Source organism: Larimichthys crocea, chromosome XVI (assembly GCF_000972845.2).
Source record: "Larimichthys crocea isolate SSNF chromosome XVI, L_crocea_2.0, whole genome shotgun sequence".
Taxonomy (NCBI): domain Eukaryota; kingdom Metazoa; phylum Chordata; class Actinopteri; family Sciaenidae; genus Larimichthys; species Larimichthys crocea.
In genome coordinates, this window is record NC_040026.1 from 19,404,389 (window position 1) to 19,421,857 (window position 17,469).

Genomic DNA, 17,469 nt, shown 5'->3' on the forward strand with positions numbered 1-17,469 from the left:
TGTTTGTCCTCTCTGCATGCACTTTTACAAAACGTCTCTTTCCCTTTTCCTTCCTCTCCTGTCCTCCCAAACTTTACAGCAGACTTTAAACGTCTTTAGTCTTCCATGCTAAAACCTGCAGTCTAATGTTGCCCTGCTATGCTCTTTCTTCCTCCATAGTCCTCTTAATCTTTCCTTTCCTCTTCTCCTCTTCTTCTATCCCTCCTCCCTTTTTTTACCCTCCAGTCCTGCGGACTCTACCCCTCCTTCTTTGACTTTGACACCCGCCTGTCAACCTTTCCCCGTCCTTTCAGGTGAGTGCGTGTACATACATGTGTCCCCTCTTTGCATGGACTCTCTCTCTACCTGCGCTCTGGACAAACTCTCACACTCTCCGGCTCTCACCGCAGAGAAATCAGGGCTGTCAACACACTTGCCGTCGCTACACGAATGCGGTTCGCTGGCCTGCAGTTGGTCGATATCTGTGTCGGTGGTTTGGCTGAGGGTACTGCCTTTGCTGTACAGTATAGCAGGACTGAGAAAAATGGTTTCCTGTGGGGGTTTGAGGCCCAGACCCTTTCCTCCCCTCCCCTCCCATCCACTCTCTCTGGGGTCCTGTTAGGCCAAGGTATTTCCCTTCACTGATTGACTCCAGAGATGTGCTGCTAGCAGGAGGGGCTCTGTCACTCTTTTAAGTGTGTGAGAAGGCTTCAAGTCTGAAGTCTGAGACAACAGGTATTAGAGTTTGCATGCATGTGCAAGAATTATTGTACTGAGAGACTGCGATGAAAGCTTGTGTGTAAGGAATTATGAGTGGTATTTTTGAGTTTTAAAAGTTTAAAGATACAAGAAACAGGATTTATGAAGTCTCATAGTACAAACGCTGTCTGCAGAAACCGCCCTATATGTCAGGAGATGCATCATATTCTTTCAAGTTATGAAATCGGCGAGAGCTCACTTTGATGTCCGACCCTGGTGTGTTTTCTCAGTGTGTGTGCCAGCGTGATTAAATGTATTTCTTTGAACTCTTCTCTCATGTCAGGCTAATATTTGACCACTCCATGAAACATGTTTGACATTAGAGCACAAAAAGGAAGCGGCGTGCAAGGCAGAGAGAGGGGGAGAGAGAGAGTGGAGGAGTTGTTACAGTTTGTTTGAGTGAAACTTTTCCATTTTGTGACTGCATTGCTGTTTGTATATCACGGCATGTTTCCCATTAATTCAAGGCAAATAACACATACAGTTCCTCAGGCTTGTTGTTCAAGTTTTACTACATTTTTGTTGTACGGGCAGGCAATTTCCAGCTCCTTCCTTCCTGCCAGGGTATCAGAAATGATTGGTTAAGCAGGAGTGGAGAGACTTGCTCCAGGATGGTTCAACAGTAAATATATTGTTAGACACAAAGACTGTTGTTGGATTAAACTTTTGACCTTCCAGTCAGAGACTCGTTTCTTCTGCTTCTGCAGCATCCAATGGTTCTGGCCTGTTTAGGTAAATGATGATCTGCTTCTGCTGAAATGCTCCGAACTATACGTAACGTCGTAATGACTTTTGTTTTTATGTCCACAAACTGAGAAGATCCATCCATCCATTATCTGTAGGCATTTATCCTCATTAGGGTCACGGTGGAGCTATCCCAGCTGACTTTGGGCGAGAGTCGAGAGCGGAGACGCTCAGCCAGCTCATCGTAGAGCAAAATGAATAGATAATTAGTCTCATTGATAAATGGTCTTGTGGAATATAATGGATGGAAGCTGTAAGCATTGATTTTATTAGGTGCTCAAACTAGCAAGTTTATATCATCAATCGTTTGTAGGTATTATCACACAAACTCTCTTTGTCCACGGAGTTCACCATGGACACGTCTCAAGTATGTCACAGAGCTCTATTCAATATATAATAATACATATTCTGTTAGGAGCTAAAGCCAGAAAGTTATTTAAGTCATGCCATTTTGTAAAACATTATTTTTGCAGTATTACGTAATCTTTGCGTGTTCCTGCTTTTGTACAGCTTTAACAATTAAGCTTTAACAAGCAGCAGAAATTTCACACACAGTTAAGCGCCGATCTTTGACTTTGCTCGCTCTAAAGTCAACTGAAGTCAAAAACTGTGTTCAGCTGTGGCTAATTAGCACTGATTCTGTTTGTGAGTTAGCAGAACTACAAACTGAAGACTCCTCGCCTCTCTTTACATGCCAGTGTCTGTGTGAATTTCTCAAGTTAGGAAACCTTGTCAAGGAAGAAACCCTTAATCGTCTCTGTAAGTTCCTCACGTGTTCTTGTCATCTGGAAATACATTTGATGTTTGGTACAAACTATGTAGACGACCAATAATGCCCTGGAGGTTAATTTATAGAATATAAAGTTTAAATGACAGATCATCGAGGTTTTAAATTGACATCAGTTTAACGTCAAAAATTACAGGATAGGCTTCTTATTTTGCAGAGAAACTCCTCCTCCTCTAATACCACGTTGACATCAGTCTGGCCGCAGTTCACCACTTTAGCCGCAACATCTTTTTCGCTTTAAAGCCGCTGACATCTGTGAATGTTTAAGTTGACTCCTCGGAGCTTACAGTAATGATGCTATGAGTTGGAGTGTAACAGTCAGCAGATCATCCACAAAGCAAATTCCTCTGGCTGTAACAAGCTCTTTGGTTTTTTTTTGGGAGCCGCGATCATTTGTTTGTCATTTGCTTCCATCTCCTGCAGCACCCGCTGTCCTCCTGTTGCTCCAGTGTGATTGTGTGTGTTCATTTTTATTTGTGTGTGTGTGCAGGCAGATTTTCTTTGTTATCTGTAAGCCACTGCAAAAAAAAGAAGTCACTCATGGCACATTACACCCTGTGAATTGCTCATTATTAGCGAAGGAATAAGGGGGGGCAGTCGTTTTTAAAAAAAAAAAAAAAAAAAACCCAGGCAGGGCCATAAAACGCTTCAAATATTTAGGAGTGGAATATCATTAATTACTGTAACAGCTCCTGGGGTCCGGAGGGACCGGGGGGACCAGTAAACCTCCGCTAATTCATTTTTAATGGTGGAGTTCAGGTGCAAAAGTGGCAGCAGGAGTAAATCACACAAGGAAAGCTCTACTGAATCCCGGGATGGATGGATGTGTATAAACAGGGATTTTGGTGTTTTATTGGCCGGCCTCAACATTCTTCATCTTTTTTTTTTGTTTGTTTTGTTTTGTTAGTTTCAATATCTCAGAGAAAACTTCCTTCACCATCACTAGTAGTCTCTTCCACACTCACGCAACCTTTCTTGCTCACGACTGAATAAATGTTCCAACAGAAGTCCAACATAGAGGTCGGGGCCAAGATGTCGCTGGCGGAGAGGATGAAGATCCTTAAAGACAAGGAGGAGCAGTGGAAAAACAAGGGCAAAGGAGCAGCCAACGACTCCATCCAGTTCACTGTGGCTGGACGCATGGCCAAGCGGGGTAAGACCATAAAACTAGTCTGTGTGTGTGTGTTTATTCAATGTGGCTTGACACATGCTTCTGCTGTGAAGTCAGTTTTGCAGACTCTCTGTGCTACTGCAGGACTTTTGCCTTCTTTCAAGTGTATCTCAGGTCTTACACTTCTAAAAATAAAAATCAATAACTTAATAAGCAATATTCTTTGAAAATGAACAATCAGTCACTGCAGGCCTCATACAACATAATGAAATGTTGCTGCATCACATTCAGTCCTTCATACACAGGCACATTAGATCTGATATCTTCAGGGTTGCTGGATACCGAATGTGGGAACCATGAAGATGACTGAAAATACACGATTAGTAGATCGACCGCATTAATTGTCAACAAATTTGATGCACTGCTGTTCAGAGTTTTGGTCATTTTTCTATTTTCTGACATTTTTAGACAACAATTAATCGATTAGTTGAGAAAATAACTGACAGATTAATCAATAATGAATGATAACCAATAACTAATTGTAGTCTCCGATGTGCTCCTCCAGGTCTCGTGTCAGATACCGGGAAGGAAGAGTCTCCTCTCATCACTCTAAAGAAGTCTAATGCCACACCTGTGAAGCCGCATGAAGGTAGTAGATTCCCCTTTAACACATGTTATTATCAGTCATATTTGAGTCATGTGATTGTTGACGATACTTGAACTGGACTCTTGTGTGCTATTAAGTCCAGATGACGCAGATTTCATTAAAACCTTTAGTAATTGTCAAAGAATTTGAAACAATAATAATGGCTAATTGTCCTAAGCCACGATTAATCAGGCCTCCGTTTGTTTTTGGTGGACAGAAATCTCCAGTCGAACTGACGTCAAGGTGGAAGGAGATAAAAGGCTCGACAAGCTCGAGTCTTTCTTGGACAAGCTCCACAATAAAGGTACAGGATTGTTCTACAAGCTCGCACGAAAGGATATCCAATACATCATTAAATATATCTGATCTGAACAAAACAAAACATCATTAGCGAGAGAAAAGTTCTGTGTAACACTCCCTTTTCCATCCCTCCTGTTTCCTGCCGCGGCGGGCGGGTCAGGCGTGAGCAAAAGCAAGACATCCACCATCGAGGTGACAGCCGAGACAGAGAAAGAGGTGATGACGCTGGATGACGAGGAGACGTTCGGCAACTTCTACAAAACCGTCTCGCCCTCGACACTCCTGGACTCCAGCGTGGTTCTGACAGAGGAAGACCTCAGCCAGATCCAGCCCAATACACCGAAGTGAGTTTAGAATAATTGTTACAATAACAAATGACATTTTTGACCATTTTCCTAAGAACTTTTTTTCTGTTTTTGTTCCCTTTATTGTCATGAATAACATCATTATACAGTATTATTGTTCATTATTGTCATGAATAACATCATTATACAGTATTATTGTTCATTACATCATTTGATGACCATAACTCTTGACTTATGACTCATAACTCAGTCATTCTGCGCTATTTGGTTGTTTGAATTAAAAATCACCTCTGCTTTGTGTCTCATCAGGCTCACGTCAGCCGTAGCAGAACACAAGCGAGCAGTGCGACCGACCAGAAGGAATCAGGGCTCCAGGAATCCTCTGCGTGCTTTGGCCGCTCGCAACGACATCCGACAGGTCTACACGGAGCAGAGGCTTAACATAGCTACGGTGGAGGCCAAGAGGATCCAAGTGGAGAGGAGTAAGACTGCTTAAATCTACTGTGTTGCTATTAAAGTTCCCTACCTGGGCTTAAGAGTCTTATATAGCTCGACAGCTTTCAAGGACCAAGAAATGTCGTGTTGTTCCTGATAAACTTACAAGGTTCCCGTGGCTGTTAGTGATTTCTGGAGGTTGTTGTGTGACTGGAGAACAACTTTAAGTTCCCATCAGGATACACAGGAAGTCAATCAAGTGTGCTTGACCTTTTAGAAACCAAGTGTACTGTTATGTTATGCTATTTAAATATAGAGATTTCCACATGGGCTTTTAAGATACCAAAACTATAGTTGCATTTCAATTTGTATGTGCACTTCATTGCAAACAAAGAACAGGTTCCCTTCCTAAAACACAACAAGTTTTTTTTTTTTTTTATTATCAGAAACAAATCACCAGAAATACAAAAGCTAGCCCTCAAATCATCGCACGGTGAGCGATAAAACTCTTGCAGCACACCACAATCCTCCAAGTAAGTTAAGACTCACTGTACAGAGCACAGAGTTGTACTCTGATTAAAGAAATCATTTCTTATCATACAGTAGTCACTGGCTCAAGTCGAAGTAACCCAGTTCCATATATATGTGGCCAAAAGAATCGTCTTTATCCCATGTAAACCCTAATCCTCAACCCTGATTAGAGTCTGGGTTTCTCGTTGATGATTAATGAATCAGATTACTGCAGATAGCCAACAGTAACCTGGTTACTTCAGTGTGTGTGTGTATGTGTGTATGTGTGTGCACAATAACACTTTGCATGAAAGCAAAAGTCAAACAGTCGAACAATCAGCTGTTGTTGCTCATTGGGTACACGATATTCATATACAGTATTTCATTTTTGTCTGCTGCTTGCGTATATCTTATATTCACTTCCTCTTTATGGACAGAACTTCACAGACTAGCCTGACCTCAGTTTGAGGTCAAACCTTTTGAGAGGTTACACAAGAGGAAGTGAACACCACAGCTGTGACACGTAAAAGAAAACCTCGTGTCTCCATCTGGTCACGGCTTTGTTTGTTATAATTAGCGAGACGGCCGATCAGATCAAGAAATAGCGATGATTGAACACAGTGTGTCAGCTCAGCTCTGCTCATCTCTCGTCTTGTTTTCTCTTCCTTTTTTTTAAAGTGGCAAAACACTCCAGAGCAAACCTGGCCGACGTGGCCTTGGCGGGTCTCGCCAGCAAGGAGAACTTCCGCAAGGTCAACCTGCGCAGTGTGAAATCCACCGAAGTTGTGACCAACAACAGCGCGCTGCCTTTCAACAAGCTCATGCTCATTCGCATCAAAGGTCAGAAACACTAAAGAACATGCATCTGTTTATTGTGTATACATAGCTGTTGAATGCAGGTGTGATGCACGGCGATATGGTGGTAAAACTGCTGTAAATACTTTGAACGATATATTACTGAAATGTTGAGTTAGTGGTTAGTAGTTTTTCACCAGATTTCAGTCCAGGATTTTGTGGGCGGTCCTTAAAGGGTGGCTCGATGACACGCTGAGGCCACCCTGAGCAGAAAGATAGAGATGAATTCATCTCACTCAGAGTGTTTCAGGTGGTCATGTCATTTTCGGAACTCATCTGACACGTTTCAGTCGCTTCAAAATAGCTGCTTGACTGCGCCCACCAGTGGGCGTGGCTTCAGCACATTCAGAGGACACGCCCCCACAGTCCTGGAGCTGCTCATCTTTACTTATTTTTAATTATTCAAATTTGGCTGGTGGTTAATAACACTTTTTTCTCAGAACACATATTTATTCTGACTTTGTATGGACTCTATGGAACCACATATTACCTGTTTCCTCTGCAGGTCGGAGGCACGTTCAGGTGCGCCTCATGGAGCCCACCGCCCACTCTCTAAACAGCGGCGACTGCTTCCTACTCATAACGCCAAAGCACTGCTACATGTGGAGCGGAGAGTTTGCCAACGTTATAGAGAAAGCTAAGGTAACGACCCTCGCACACAGAACGAAACCAATTTTTTATCCGAATGTTTAGACAAGTGTTAAACTTTCCACTCAGATACAGCTGTGACATGTACAATACTTTTTGTGTGACCAGGCGTCGGAGATGGCGTCGTTTGTTCAGGCCAAGAGGGACCTCGGGTGTAAGGCCTCCCAGGTGACGGTGCTAGAAGAGGGCATCAACACCGACAGCAGATGGGCCAAAGAGTTCTGGAGCCTGCTGGGAGGACAGACCCAGTACAGAGGTTTGAACACATACTCATACTCACATCGTATAAACTGTCACGATGAAGGATTTATCTGTCTAACCACGTATGCTCTTTGTGCTCTGTGTGTGTGTGTCGTAGGAGCTGGGGAGCCAGAGGAGGACGAGCTGTATGAGAGTGGTGTGTTAGACTCTAATGGTGTGTACAGACTCGAGGGAGACAAACTGGTGCCTCATGAAGATGCCTGGGCCTCCATCCCGAGTGTCTCCTTGCTCAACTCTAAAGAGGTAACACCACCGCTACAGTAATGACCTCATCTGTCTGCGTGGAAGTGTGGAAAACAAATCTGATCTGTTTTACACCTGGAAAAATCTGCAGAGGCTCATAAAAAGTTCTAGATATTCATAGTCTAGACAGACAATTCAATACAGATCCTTTCTGTTGTTTTGGATGTTGTCATAACCGCCATAAACTTTCTCCATCTCCGTCTCTCTCCCCCCCTTTCTTGCCAATTCTCCACATCAGGTCTTGGTGTTTGATTTTGGAAGCGAGGTGTACGTCTGGCATGGGAAAGACGTGCCCTTGGGTGACAGAAAAGTTGCTGTGAAACTGGGCAAGCAGCTCTACAGCGGCAGCTATGACTACAGCAGCTGCAGAGTGAACCCTTTAGACGCCTCCTGCACGGATAAAGATGTGCCTCTGTGAGTTCTGCTCTGCACTGTGTGGTGCACCTTTTTACTTTGTACTTCATGAATGTGACAGTGGGCATGAATGGGCAGCAAAGGTTGTTAGATCATTGGTTGTGTTATTGTGGCCCCCTTGTGGTTCCACCTTGCCAGTACAGCTGCACAGAGAAGGAAGACATTTATAAATGATTGCATCCTGTGTCTGTGTGTGTTTTGTGTGATTTCCAGGCAGGGGGAGGGTCGTCCGAGCTGGACTCTATTTGGCCGACTGTCGGAGCACAATGAGACGGCCCTGTTCAGAGAGAAGTTCCTGGACTGGGCCGAGAGGAAGAAGGAGGAAGCGGCACAAGCAGAGGAAGTCAAGGTAGATGAGATTAGACTAACGTATAATTAGCAGTGACAGCTTTTATGAAACGGTTTTTGTCCCTGTTTTGGGTTCATGTCTTAATCGGATATGTTCTTTACTTCTTGTTTTCTTGTGGCCTGTTGATGTGTAGGTATTTGTTTTAAAGGAATAAAGAAGTTCATGAATGTACCGACTGAAGTAACACACGTTAAACTGACGAAAACCGTCCTTTGTCCGCACAGAGCCCCGTCCACTCGGCCGAACGCTCCCCGTTTGAATTGGAACTGCAGCCATGTGACGCCAAGGCCCTGCTGGACAACGAGCCGGAGCCGGTGAAGACCGTTCTGGAGGGGGTGAACGTGCAGCGGGGCCACGGCCTGGTGAGGGCGGACGACGGGAGACAGGCGGAGCTGGCGACGGTAGCTGTAGACGCCTGGCACATCAAAGAGCACGGCGAGGAGGAGCTGCCCGAGGAGAGCCTGGGCCAACTACACGAGGGCGACGCCTACATCATCCGTTGGAAGTACTCCATCACCACGCTCGGTGAGTGGGACAGAGGAAGTCTGCAAAGTTCAAGTCGAAGTTCTGATCTCATTCTCTGATCTTCTGTTTTTTGTCAGTGGGGAAGCGGCAGAAACCCGGCGAGCTGAGCGCCGGCACTCCTGGAAGAGAGAGGATTGCTTGTTTTTTCTGGCAAGGCCGGCACTCCAGCATCAGCGAGAAAGGAACCTCTGCACTGATGACAGTGGAGCTGGGGAGCCACAGGGGGTCACAAGTGAGTATCAGCCCATCGCAGCCACATGCACATCAATAAAGTGTTAATTAAAAGTTGTGTGTTAAATCAAAGTATCTTTCTTCATCTGTTTGTATCTGACTGGTTCAGGTGTTGGTGAGTGAGGGAAAAGAGCATCCATGCTTCCTCCAGCTCTTCCAGGGAGGTTTGGTGATCCACAAAGGCAGCAGAGAAGATAAAAACACCGGTAAGACAACAAAACATGCACTGTTTTACTGCTGATTATTTTAAATGTCACTCCTAACCACGTCTCGCTCTCCTCTCCAGCTGTCTGGAGGTTGTTCTGTGTCCGTGGTGAAGCAGAAGTGGAAGCCTCGCTGGTGGAGGTGGATTGCCAGCGTGCCAGTCTGCGCTCCCGTGCCAGCCTGGTGCTTCTTAACGCTCAGAAAAGCCGGCTCTACTTATGGCATGGCTGCAAAGCTCACCCCGGTGCCAGGCAGGTGGCCAAAAGAGCTGCGGACAAAGTAACTCAGAGGTAAGCGCATAAAGAAAGGCAGATATTATTGTCTCATGTACGCAAAGTACGTGGACCAATCATTTTTCTGCATTTGTTTTTCTTCAAGGTGTCCGTCAGAGTTAGGTCTGAGCAGCAGCAGCAGCCTGAAAGTGGAGGAGGTGGAGGAAGGAGCCGAACCCGAAGAGTTCACTAAGGCTCTGGGCCCGCAAGACAAGAAGGCGTACGACTGCATGCTGCAAGGTGTGTCCTCACATTCACACGCAACTTCCCAAATTATCAGCAAGAAAAAGGAACGTTTCAAACTGCTTCTGTGAGCTGATGTGAGTGTGTGTCGTCTCCAGATCCAGGGAAGTACAACTACACACCCCGGCTGTTCCGCCTCAGTGCCAGCTCCGGAGTGTTCGAAGGAGAGGAGCAGCTGTATCAAGCCAGGGTGACGGAGGGCGTCATGGCGATGCCGTTCCTGCAGGAGAACCTCTACTCGGCACAACAGCCAGGTACACACACACACCTGTAACACTAATAATAACAGTGAGTTATATGTATTATTTTGTTGACATGTTGTACTCTGCCTCTTACGTAACTGCTCGTGTCGTTGCTTCTCCAGCCTTGTTCCTGCTCGATAACCGGATGGAGGTTTACCTGTGGCAGGGCTGGCAGCCCGACGACACGCAGTGCACCGGCTCCGCAAAGATCCGCTGGAACAACGAGAGGAAGTGCGCCATGGAGACAGTGCTGCAGTACTGCAAAGGTCAGAGGTCGCAGACGACAGCTGCGGCTAAATGGTCTGGGAGGATTTAATTGACCCTCTCCAGTAATTGATCAGAGCCGGCGCTCGTTTACTGTCTTTCAAAGAGAGTCTCTGAGGCACAGAACAACAATTAGAAGACAGTCATTGACTGTAATGAATGTTAGCAGACACTGAACGTTAATTAGTCTTTAGAAACACTGCTGTTGTTTTTGTTTTCGATCTCAAAGGATGCTTTTTTTATGTCTTCTAAACGTTTGTGATTTACAGAGAAGAACCCTCGGCGCCCCCCTCTGGCCTATCTGGTCCTAGCAGGCTGCGAACCTCTCACCTTCACCAACATTTTCCCATACTGGGAGAAGGACACCAGTGTCGCTTCAAAGGTGGGATGCTTCGTCACTTCTTTGTCTGTTGGGGTTAGGCGAGCTGTCTCCATGTAGTCGACACCAGAAAGAATCCAAATCATCTCACTCAACCAGATCTGTTCAGATAAAGTGCCATCCTCCAGACATGTGTATTTAAAGCTGGCATGCAGAATCACATAGTATAAAGTGAGTGGTGAATAGTGAGGTTGGATTGTAAACTCAGGAGCGCTGTATTCTTTGGAAATATGAATTTGCACATATTTATGTGTCATTCAAATCCTTTACATAAGAAGTGTAGTGTTTGGAGTTTTGCATTTGTTTACCCACTGTACCTTACATGTGTACACAGGCCCCCAAGAGCAAGGTGATGCTGGTGAAGGAGGCGCTTTCCAAGCTCAGTAAGCAGCAGTACTCCATCGAGGAGCTGACCAGGAAACCTCTACCGGAGGGAGTGGACCCTCTACGCCTGGAGGATTACCTGTCAGACCAAGACTTCAAGGTAGGGCGCTGAGTTACTTAAGATCACAAGACATTAAGTTTATGCACTGTCGAAGATTAAAACTATTTGGTTTTTGAGTGTAAGCTGCTTGACAGAAGAAAAGCGCGATGACATCATTACAGTAGAAAAGCTAAAAATAGCAGACAAGCTTCGTCAGCATGTTTCTTCTAAAGACCATAAATGCACCGTACAGCAAATTAAACGCGCCGAACGTTTCACAGATACATGTTCATTCATGTTAACTCTGACGTCTTGCAGACGCTTCTTGAGATGAGTCGAGTGGAGTTCAACGCCCTGCCAAACTGGAAGCAAAAGAATCTGAAGAAAAGCAAAGGCCTGTTCTGAAACACGTCTGGTTTTTGTTTGAGGGTTTTTTTGTGCTCTCAGCAGCTTTTCTTACATTTTTTAATTCCAAAAAACAAAAAAACGATCATGTCCTCATTTTGTGAAGGATAAAGAAAAGTTAAATGTACAATTCTGTTCAAATGTTGATCTATTTTTAATAACGGTGCCAACGTGTCACCGAGGTATTTTAGCCAACCATTATGTGCAATTGTTAATCGTTTCCCTTTGTATGGTTAAAAAATACATTAGTTACCCTCTCACATTATAAATATGTAATATACTATAAATGAATGTTTTTATGTTTACTCCAGACGGTGTCGATCTCTGTGTGAAAACGTGTTTGTATAAAAAATCGCCCGTGATTTTAAAACTGAGGGTTATTGATCGCTTTTTGTATTTCATGGAAAAAAAACACAGCTCAGCTCAGCTCACCGGGATTCAACTGAAATGTGTCCGCCTAAAGGTCGACAGAGACAAAATCAATCAGACAACGCCTGTCGTTTTAAAAAGACAGATTATATTCCGGACACGTGACTCATCCTGTGCTATCATGGCAACAGAAAAATCTTTTTTTTTTTATATTGTAAATGTGTTTAAAAATCCCAAAGAAGATTCAAACATTAACTCTGCAAGTTCGGTACTGAATAACTGCCTCTGTCAAACTGGTTGTTTTGGACCAAATCTATTTGTTTTTTTGTCTTGTTATAAATGTTTTTGTGAATCTGTGTGTGTGTGTGTGTGTGTGTGTGTGTGTGTGTGTGTGTGTGTGTGTGTGTGTGTGAGAGAGAGAGTGTAAATGTGCAACTTTAAAAGTATTAAGTGTGTGTGTGGATGTGCGAGAGACAGCGAGAGTATCTGTGCTGTATAAACTGCCTTCTGTAGCTGTAGCTGACTCCACAAACGTAAAACTGCAGAATGTGTTTTTCTTTTTTATGTGTTAAACATGCTGTTGATACGACTGCCTGCGATGTCTCTGCATGATGTTCACAAAAGTGTTTTTGCTCAACAATCATGTATTAATTTGTTGCAATATGCATCTTTTTTTTTTCTTTTTGGATGAGATCTGAATAATAATATGTGGAGAAACAGCTTCCAGGCCAGATTTTCATGTAATGGCACATAAAAGTAAAACATTTGGTGGTGGGGGAAAAAAAAAAACGAGATATTAACGCTCAAGATTCCCTTTTTAAATAAAGTATTTTTAAAAATGTTTGCTTCTGATTTGTTTGAGTTTTTGTTTTGTTTTTTTGGCTGATGCCACTTCAGCACAGGTGTAAATCATTAATTTAACGATGGCTTACTGGGGCTGTTTAAATGGAGCAGAGCCATCGTTAGGTGTTATTAGCGACACCTGTGCTTTCCCTACATGACGAGTCAAAATGCCTGATGTGAAAAGAGCCTACGGGGATCAGTTTCACTAACAGCCACCGGGTACAAGTAGTGCTGCAGTACAAATCCACGAGTAGACAATCATCTGTTTTATTGCTGTGTCTTTTTTCTGCTTGTTTCCCGCTTGACCTATTTTTTTGCTGCAGTCCGTAATGGCTTACACAAGCACTCACCACTATCTGGACACGATGGCAGTTAAAACATCTGCAGGAGATTCTGAGAATCGCTGTGATGTTAACGAGTTCGTTTGACAATAAAGAACAATACAGAGCCACTATTTGTCCAGACATCTTCATACGCCTTGTTCGTGGCAGAAGCACAGGTGGAACTAATAACGTTAACGATGGCTTTGTTTCGTTGTACGGGTCTCGGAAAGCTGTGCCAGCGAGCCAGCGGGCGCAATACCAGAGTCCTGGATCTGGTCCATGTAAATTGAACACAGCCAGGTTTGTGTTATTGGTAACATCTGTGTCGAAATGTCCACTGTGAGAAAGCTCTGTTGTTGTTTTTTTGCTTCTATAATTTGGTTTGATTGGATGTTTTTGAATCTCTCGTTTCAATAAACATTCAGGAGCCTTGTGATCGGTCACGGTCATATTCCTGTGCTCAAGGCCTGGGCCAGGATTTTAGAAATACAAAGGCATGAGTCCAAGCCTCCTTTACACAGACACTATTTTAAAAAGACAAATAAAACATTTGTCTTTGTCTATTTTAAAACGGCAATAATTTTGGGCTACTAAGGGGTTGCAGAACCTGGCTGGGATGTAATTATAGCTTTTAAGGTGATAAACAACGCCTTGTCAGCAAACAGTTGCAAATTTACGCACACAGCAGGTGCAGAACCTCATTAGCATTCATTTGGAGTCGTGTTTGTGTCCACTTCATTGATTTAAAACATATTAACTCTTTTTTTTTTTAAACTCTTTTTTTTTAGTTTTCCAGCTCCTGAAATGTCTTGAACTCTAGCAGCTAGCTAGGCTAGTGGCCAGATTTGTCTGCGGTTTAATACTCGGCGGGTTGTGCACATTGTTGTTGTTGATAACTGGATGATAACAAGTAGGAACAACACTATGAAAACCAAACCGCAAAGCCGCGGCCTGGAAACACAAATGCAACAGATGCTGAAATGCTCTGTAGAGCTGAGGGTGATAATTTGGGAGTTTGTCAGTAGCAGTGACTCATTTCACCGACAAATAGTCTGTCAATATATAAATATTGATTATAGCTGCTGACATTTCGTTTATTCAGTTAACTCAAATTATATCTTACTAATGTTAAAGTCTCTGGCAAATAATGGATCCTTTATTTGTTTGTTGCCCTTTCACATTTAAATAAAAACTCAAATCAGCCCAATATATTCACCACGTTGTCTTACCACGTTGCCTAAACCTTCAACAAATTCCCAGAGCACTGGAAAGAAGTGGGCAATTTCGTCTCACGTATTCTGGACCTGAAGTCTGATTTCACATTTACCTTTTTGTATCTTGGTAAAGTTCCTAAAGGCGCCAATAAGAGCGACTTAAACCTTTTTGAAGATCTTTGTGGCTTCAAGTAACAAAGAAACAATTACAAAATGCTCCAGAGGAATCCTACCATCGCCCGTCTTATTAGCATAATCACCTCTACTCTGCATAATGAAGAAAATGACTTTGGACTTCTACTTTCTACCCTTCGACTACAAAAGGAGAAGTGAGACAAACACTGGGACAAATGGGATTGGTATAACCATTTTTATCCTTATATCTAGACATCTTGTGCTCTGCACCTCTGTCTCGTTTTGTTTTTGCTTATGCTTTTATATTTTTCATCTCACTGATTGTGATTTAATGCCCCAAACATCTTCTGTTACGTCTCCACACAAAAACAAAATAAAAATCCCCAAATAAATGGAATACACAAAAGACATGACCTCAGTGTCCTCGATAGCCAATTTAGTTTGGAAACTAATGCATTGGGCATAAAATAGTTATCAGTGAAGGTTCTCAATTATCCAGGTCATCTTTCTACAAGACAGGTTAATCCATCGCATCATGATGGGATGAGATCCGTGCAATGCAAGGCTAAGTGTCTACGAGTATCCAAGGTCAAGAAAACGAACGCCAACATTTGAGGGTCACACTCAAAGTTTGTAGATACGCTATCTGGACTTTTCGGAAAGCAGCTCCAAGATCGAGGAAGGGCACCAACACATGGGTGATGGAGAAAAGAGTGATAGACAAAACAACATTGTCATCCCCTTACATATCTGGAAGAATCCTGGTGTTCTTCAAACCCAGAAACTAGCTACAACCGAAACTAGTACACCCCAAAGAATAGCAGTCCCCACACCCACAAAAGCAATCTGGTGTCTTTGGTCCAATGCACAAACACATGGCTCAGCTCAGCACAGCCAACTCATCAGGAATAGGCTCTGCAGTTTTCTTACACCTAAGGGACAAGGGACACTCTTTTAGTGACAATGCAATTTGCATTTTGGGACAGGGAGGCGTGAAGGAGGTCTAACTTTGTAAAAGTAGAGAAACCATCTCTTGACAGAGGAGGATGCCTCCGACAACACTTATCCCCCACACCTACAACCCTGTTCTTTCAACCCTTCCCAGGAGACTGAACAACAATTCACACTTGGCCTCTTGACGCCAATGACAATCGTCGACACCAGACCTCAGGTGAGAGTCATCAAAACAAGAAACACCAACGAACCAAGTGGAAACAATGGCATGGTAAACAGTCCCACCATTACTACATACCTGGGTCCACCCCACCTGAATGTGAAACTGAAGAATCCTCTTCACGGATCTACAACAAGCCCCAGATTTGAGCTTTCTCAAAGGAATATAGTTACAGTCATGCTCATATTTAACCACCAGGGGGCAGTGCATGTCCAACTTTTACCAGCCTGTTAGGCTTTAAATCTGTGCAGCCTTTTGGGCCATACATAATCAATAAGTAATGAGTAGCAAACAAAAACAAAGTAAGGGAGCTCCTTGAAAACGTGGGCGGTAAAACATTTCTCCAACACCGTGTCCAAGACCTTCATGAATATCCATTTTCTTCTGCGTGACTCATGCATTACAGTAGCTGCTTTAAACGACACCTGCCTGGCTGATTTGCAGCACATCTGTGCATTACAGCCTCAGGGTCAGTGACCCACTGTAAACACACAGAGAAAGGCGTGCATCTTGTAAAGGACGCACTTATATTACATCTTTTCTCTATAGATCCTCCCGTCACACTGATGCCAACAAACATGCAGCAGCGTTATTTCCATCACAGATGGCAGGAAGCAGCCGCTGCTTCCTCAGAACAGCAAATGGGCGGCCGGTTTGTTTATTTATGATCAACTCTAGTCCTGCGAGCATTAATCACCTGCATCGCTCCCGCCTTATGGCTCAGGTGCCACAGCAGCCCACAATGAGGCTGACATGCCGGAAAACAATGAAGCTGCTAATACAAGATTAGCTTGAGTAATAACACGCTGGATATGAGATGATGGAGCTGAATGGGCATCTTAGGAGGGGAAAATGGTCTACAGGGTTCAGATTTTGTCTGAACAAGACATCCTAAACTCAGCCTGGACTCAGCATTTTTAGTAAAACTGCCTAAAAATGACATTTTCTTATAGAACTATAATGTTACATGCAAATAGCTTCACCAGGGCAACCATACGTACTGTTTTATGTTCTTCTCTGCTTTGAATAATCATAAATACTAAAGTTTCTAAAGTTTGAAGACATTAAGTTGAATTTCCCAAATAAAGAAGCTCATTTATAGTCAAGAAAAACATGCTTTCAGTGTTAAGAGACACAATAAAGCAGCAGTTTGACATTTTGGGAAGTGTGTTAATTCACTTTCTTGCTGTGAGTTAATTAGAGAGAGAATGATACCAGTTTGTTGTCTAAAAGAGGTGTCATGTTTCTCTGCAAGAAAGCCAATTTGTATTTTTTTTTTTTTTAAATGTAGATCCGTTTCTTTAAAGTCCAAATTTGAATGGTTAAAAATATCGACAAGTTTATGAAATTAGGTGTCAAAATTGGCTGAAAATGATTCTTGGCTGCAGGACTGTGGAGGCGTGTCCACTGAATGAGCTAAAGCCCCACCCACTCACATGGTCAGGGTGGCTTCAGCGTGTCATCGAGCCACCCTTTAGGACCGCCCACAAAATCCTGGACTGAAAACTGTTGGAAAAATGTTTTAACTCTACATTTCAGTAATATATCGCTCAAAGTCGTTTGCAGCAACTATTTTCCGATATATTTAATGTACTCTGAATGAAGTCTTTTCACAGACTTTAAATTATTTGTAAAAGAATGTTTAAAAAGTGAGAGACGTGAAACACTCTGCATGTTTTATAAATTCCTGTCAAACTGTCACTGCCAGCATATTCCCGGGTGAATACGAGCTGTCTCTGCGCTGATCTCAAGCATATGTTTTTGTCTCGTTTTATATTTTATGTATATAAGATGGAATTCACAATTGCTGAGTAGAAAATATGAAGAAAACAGCAGGAGAACAAGAGAAAGAGACGAAACAAACGCCTCATCCAAA

At 43.3% G+C, this 17,469-nt stretch overlaps 1 protein-coding gene across 3 annotated transcripts in view; it reads left to right on the forward strand.

Annotated features, from left to right (window-relative positions):
• Window positions 1-12,737, forward strand: part of svild (supervillin d) — a 41,650-nt gene extending 28,913 nt beyond the window's left edge. For all 3 annotated transcript variants that reach the window (XM_027289277.1, XM_019271957.2, XM_010745591.3), the window contains 21 exons: window positions 3,275-3,422; window positions 3,946-4,029; window positions 4,244-4,330; window positions 4,487-4,670; window positions 4,941-5,113; window positions 6,255-6,416; window positions 6,937-7,073; window positions 7,188-7,335; window positions 7,438-7,583; window positions 7,822-7,997; window positions 8,211-8,346; window positions 8,571-8,871; window positions 8,949-9,103; window positions 9,212-9,308; window positions 9,389-9,596; window positions 9,685-9,818; window positions 9,920-10,075; window positions 10,186-10,329; window positions 10,597-10,709; window positions 11,041-11,190; window positions 11,449-12,737. In XM_027289277.1, the coding sequence (XP_027145078.1) occupies window positions 3,275-3,422; window positions 3,946-4,029; window positions 4,244-4,330; window positions 4,487-4,670; window positions 4,941-5,113; window positions 6,255-6,416; window positions 6,937-7,073; window positions 7,188-7,335; window positions 7,438-7,583; window positions 7,822-7,997; window positions 8,211-8,346; window positions 8,571-8,871; window positions 8,949-9,103; window positions 9,212-9,308; window positions 9,389-9,596; window positions 9,685-9,818; window positions 9,920-10,075; window positions 10,186-10,329; window positions 10,597-10,709; window positions 11,041-11,190; window positions 11,449-11,535 (3,126 nt within the window). In that variant the 3' untranslated portion in view covers window positions 11,536-12,737. The remainder of the gene's footprint in view (window positions 1-3,274; window positions 3,423-3,945; window positions 4,030-4,243; window positions 4,331-4,486; window positions 4,671-4,940; window positions 5,114-6,254; window positions 6,417-6,936; window positions 7,074-7,187; window positions 7,336-7,437; window positions 7,584-7,821; window positions 7,998-8,210; window positions 8,347-8,570; window positions 8,872-8,948; window positions 9,104-9,211; window positions 9,309-9,388; window positions 9,597-9,684; window positions 9,819-9,919; window positions 10,076-10,185; window positions 10,330-10,596; window positions 10,710-11,040; window positions 11,191-11,448) is intronic.
• Window positions 12,738-17,469: the final 4,732 nt, after the last annotated feature.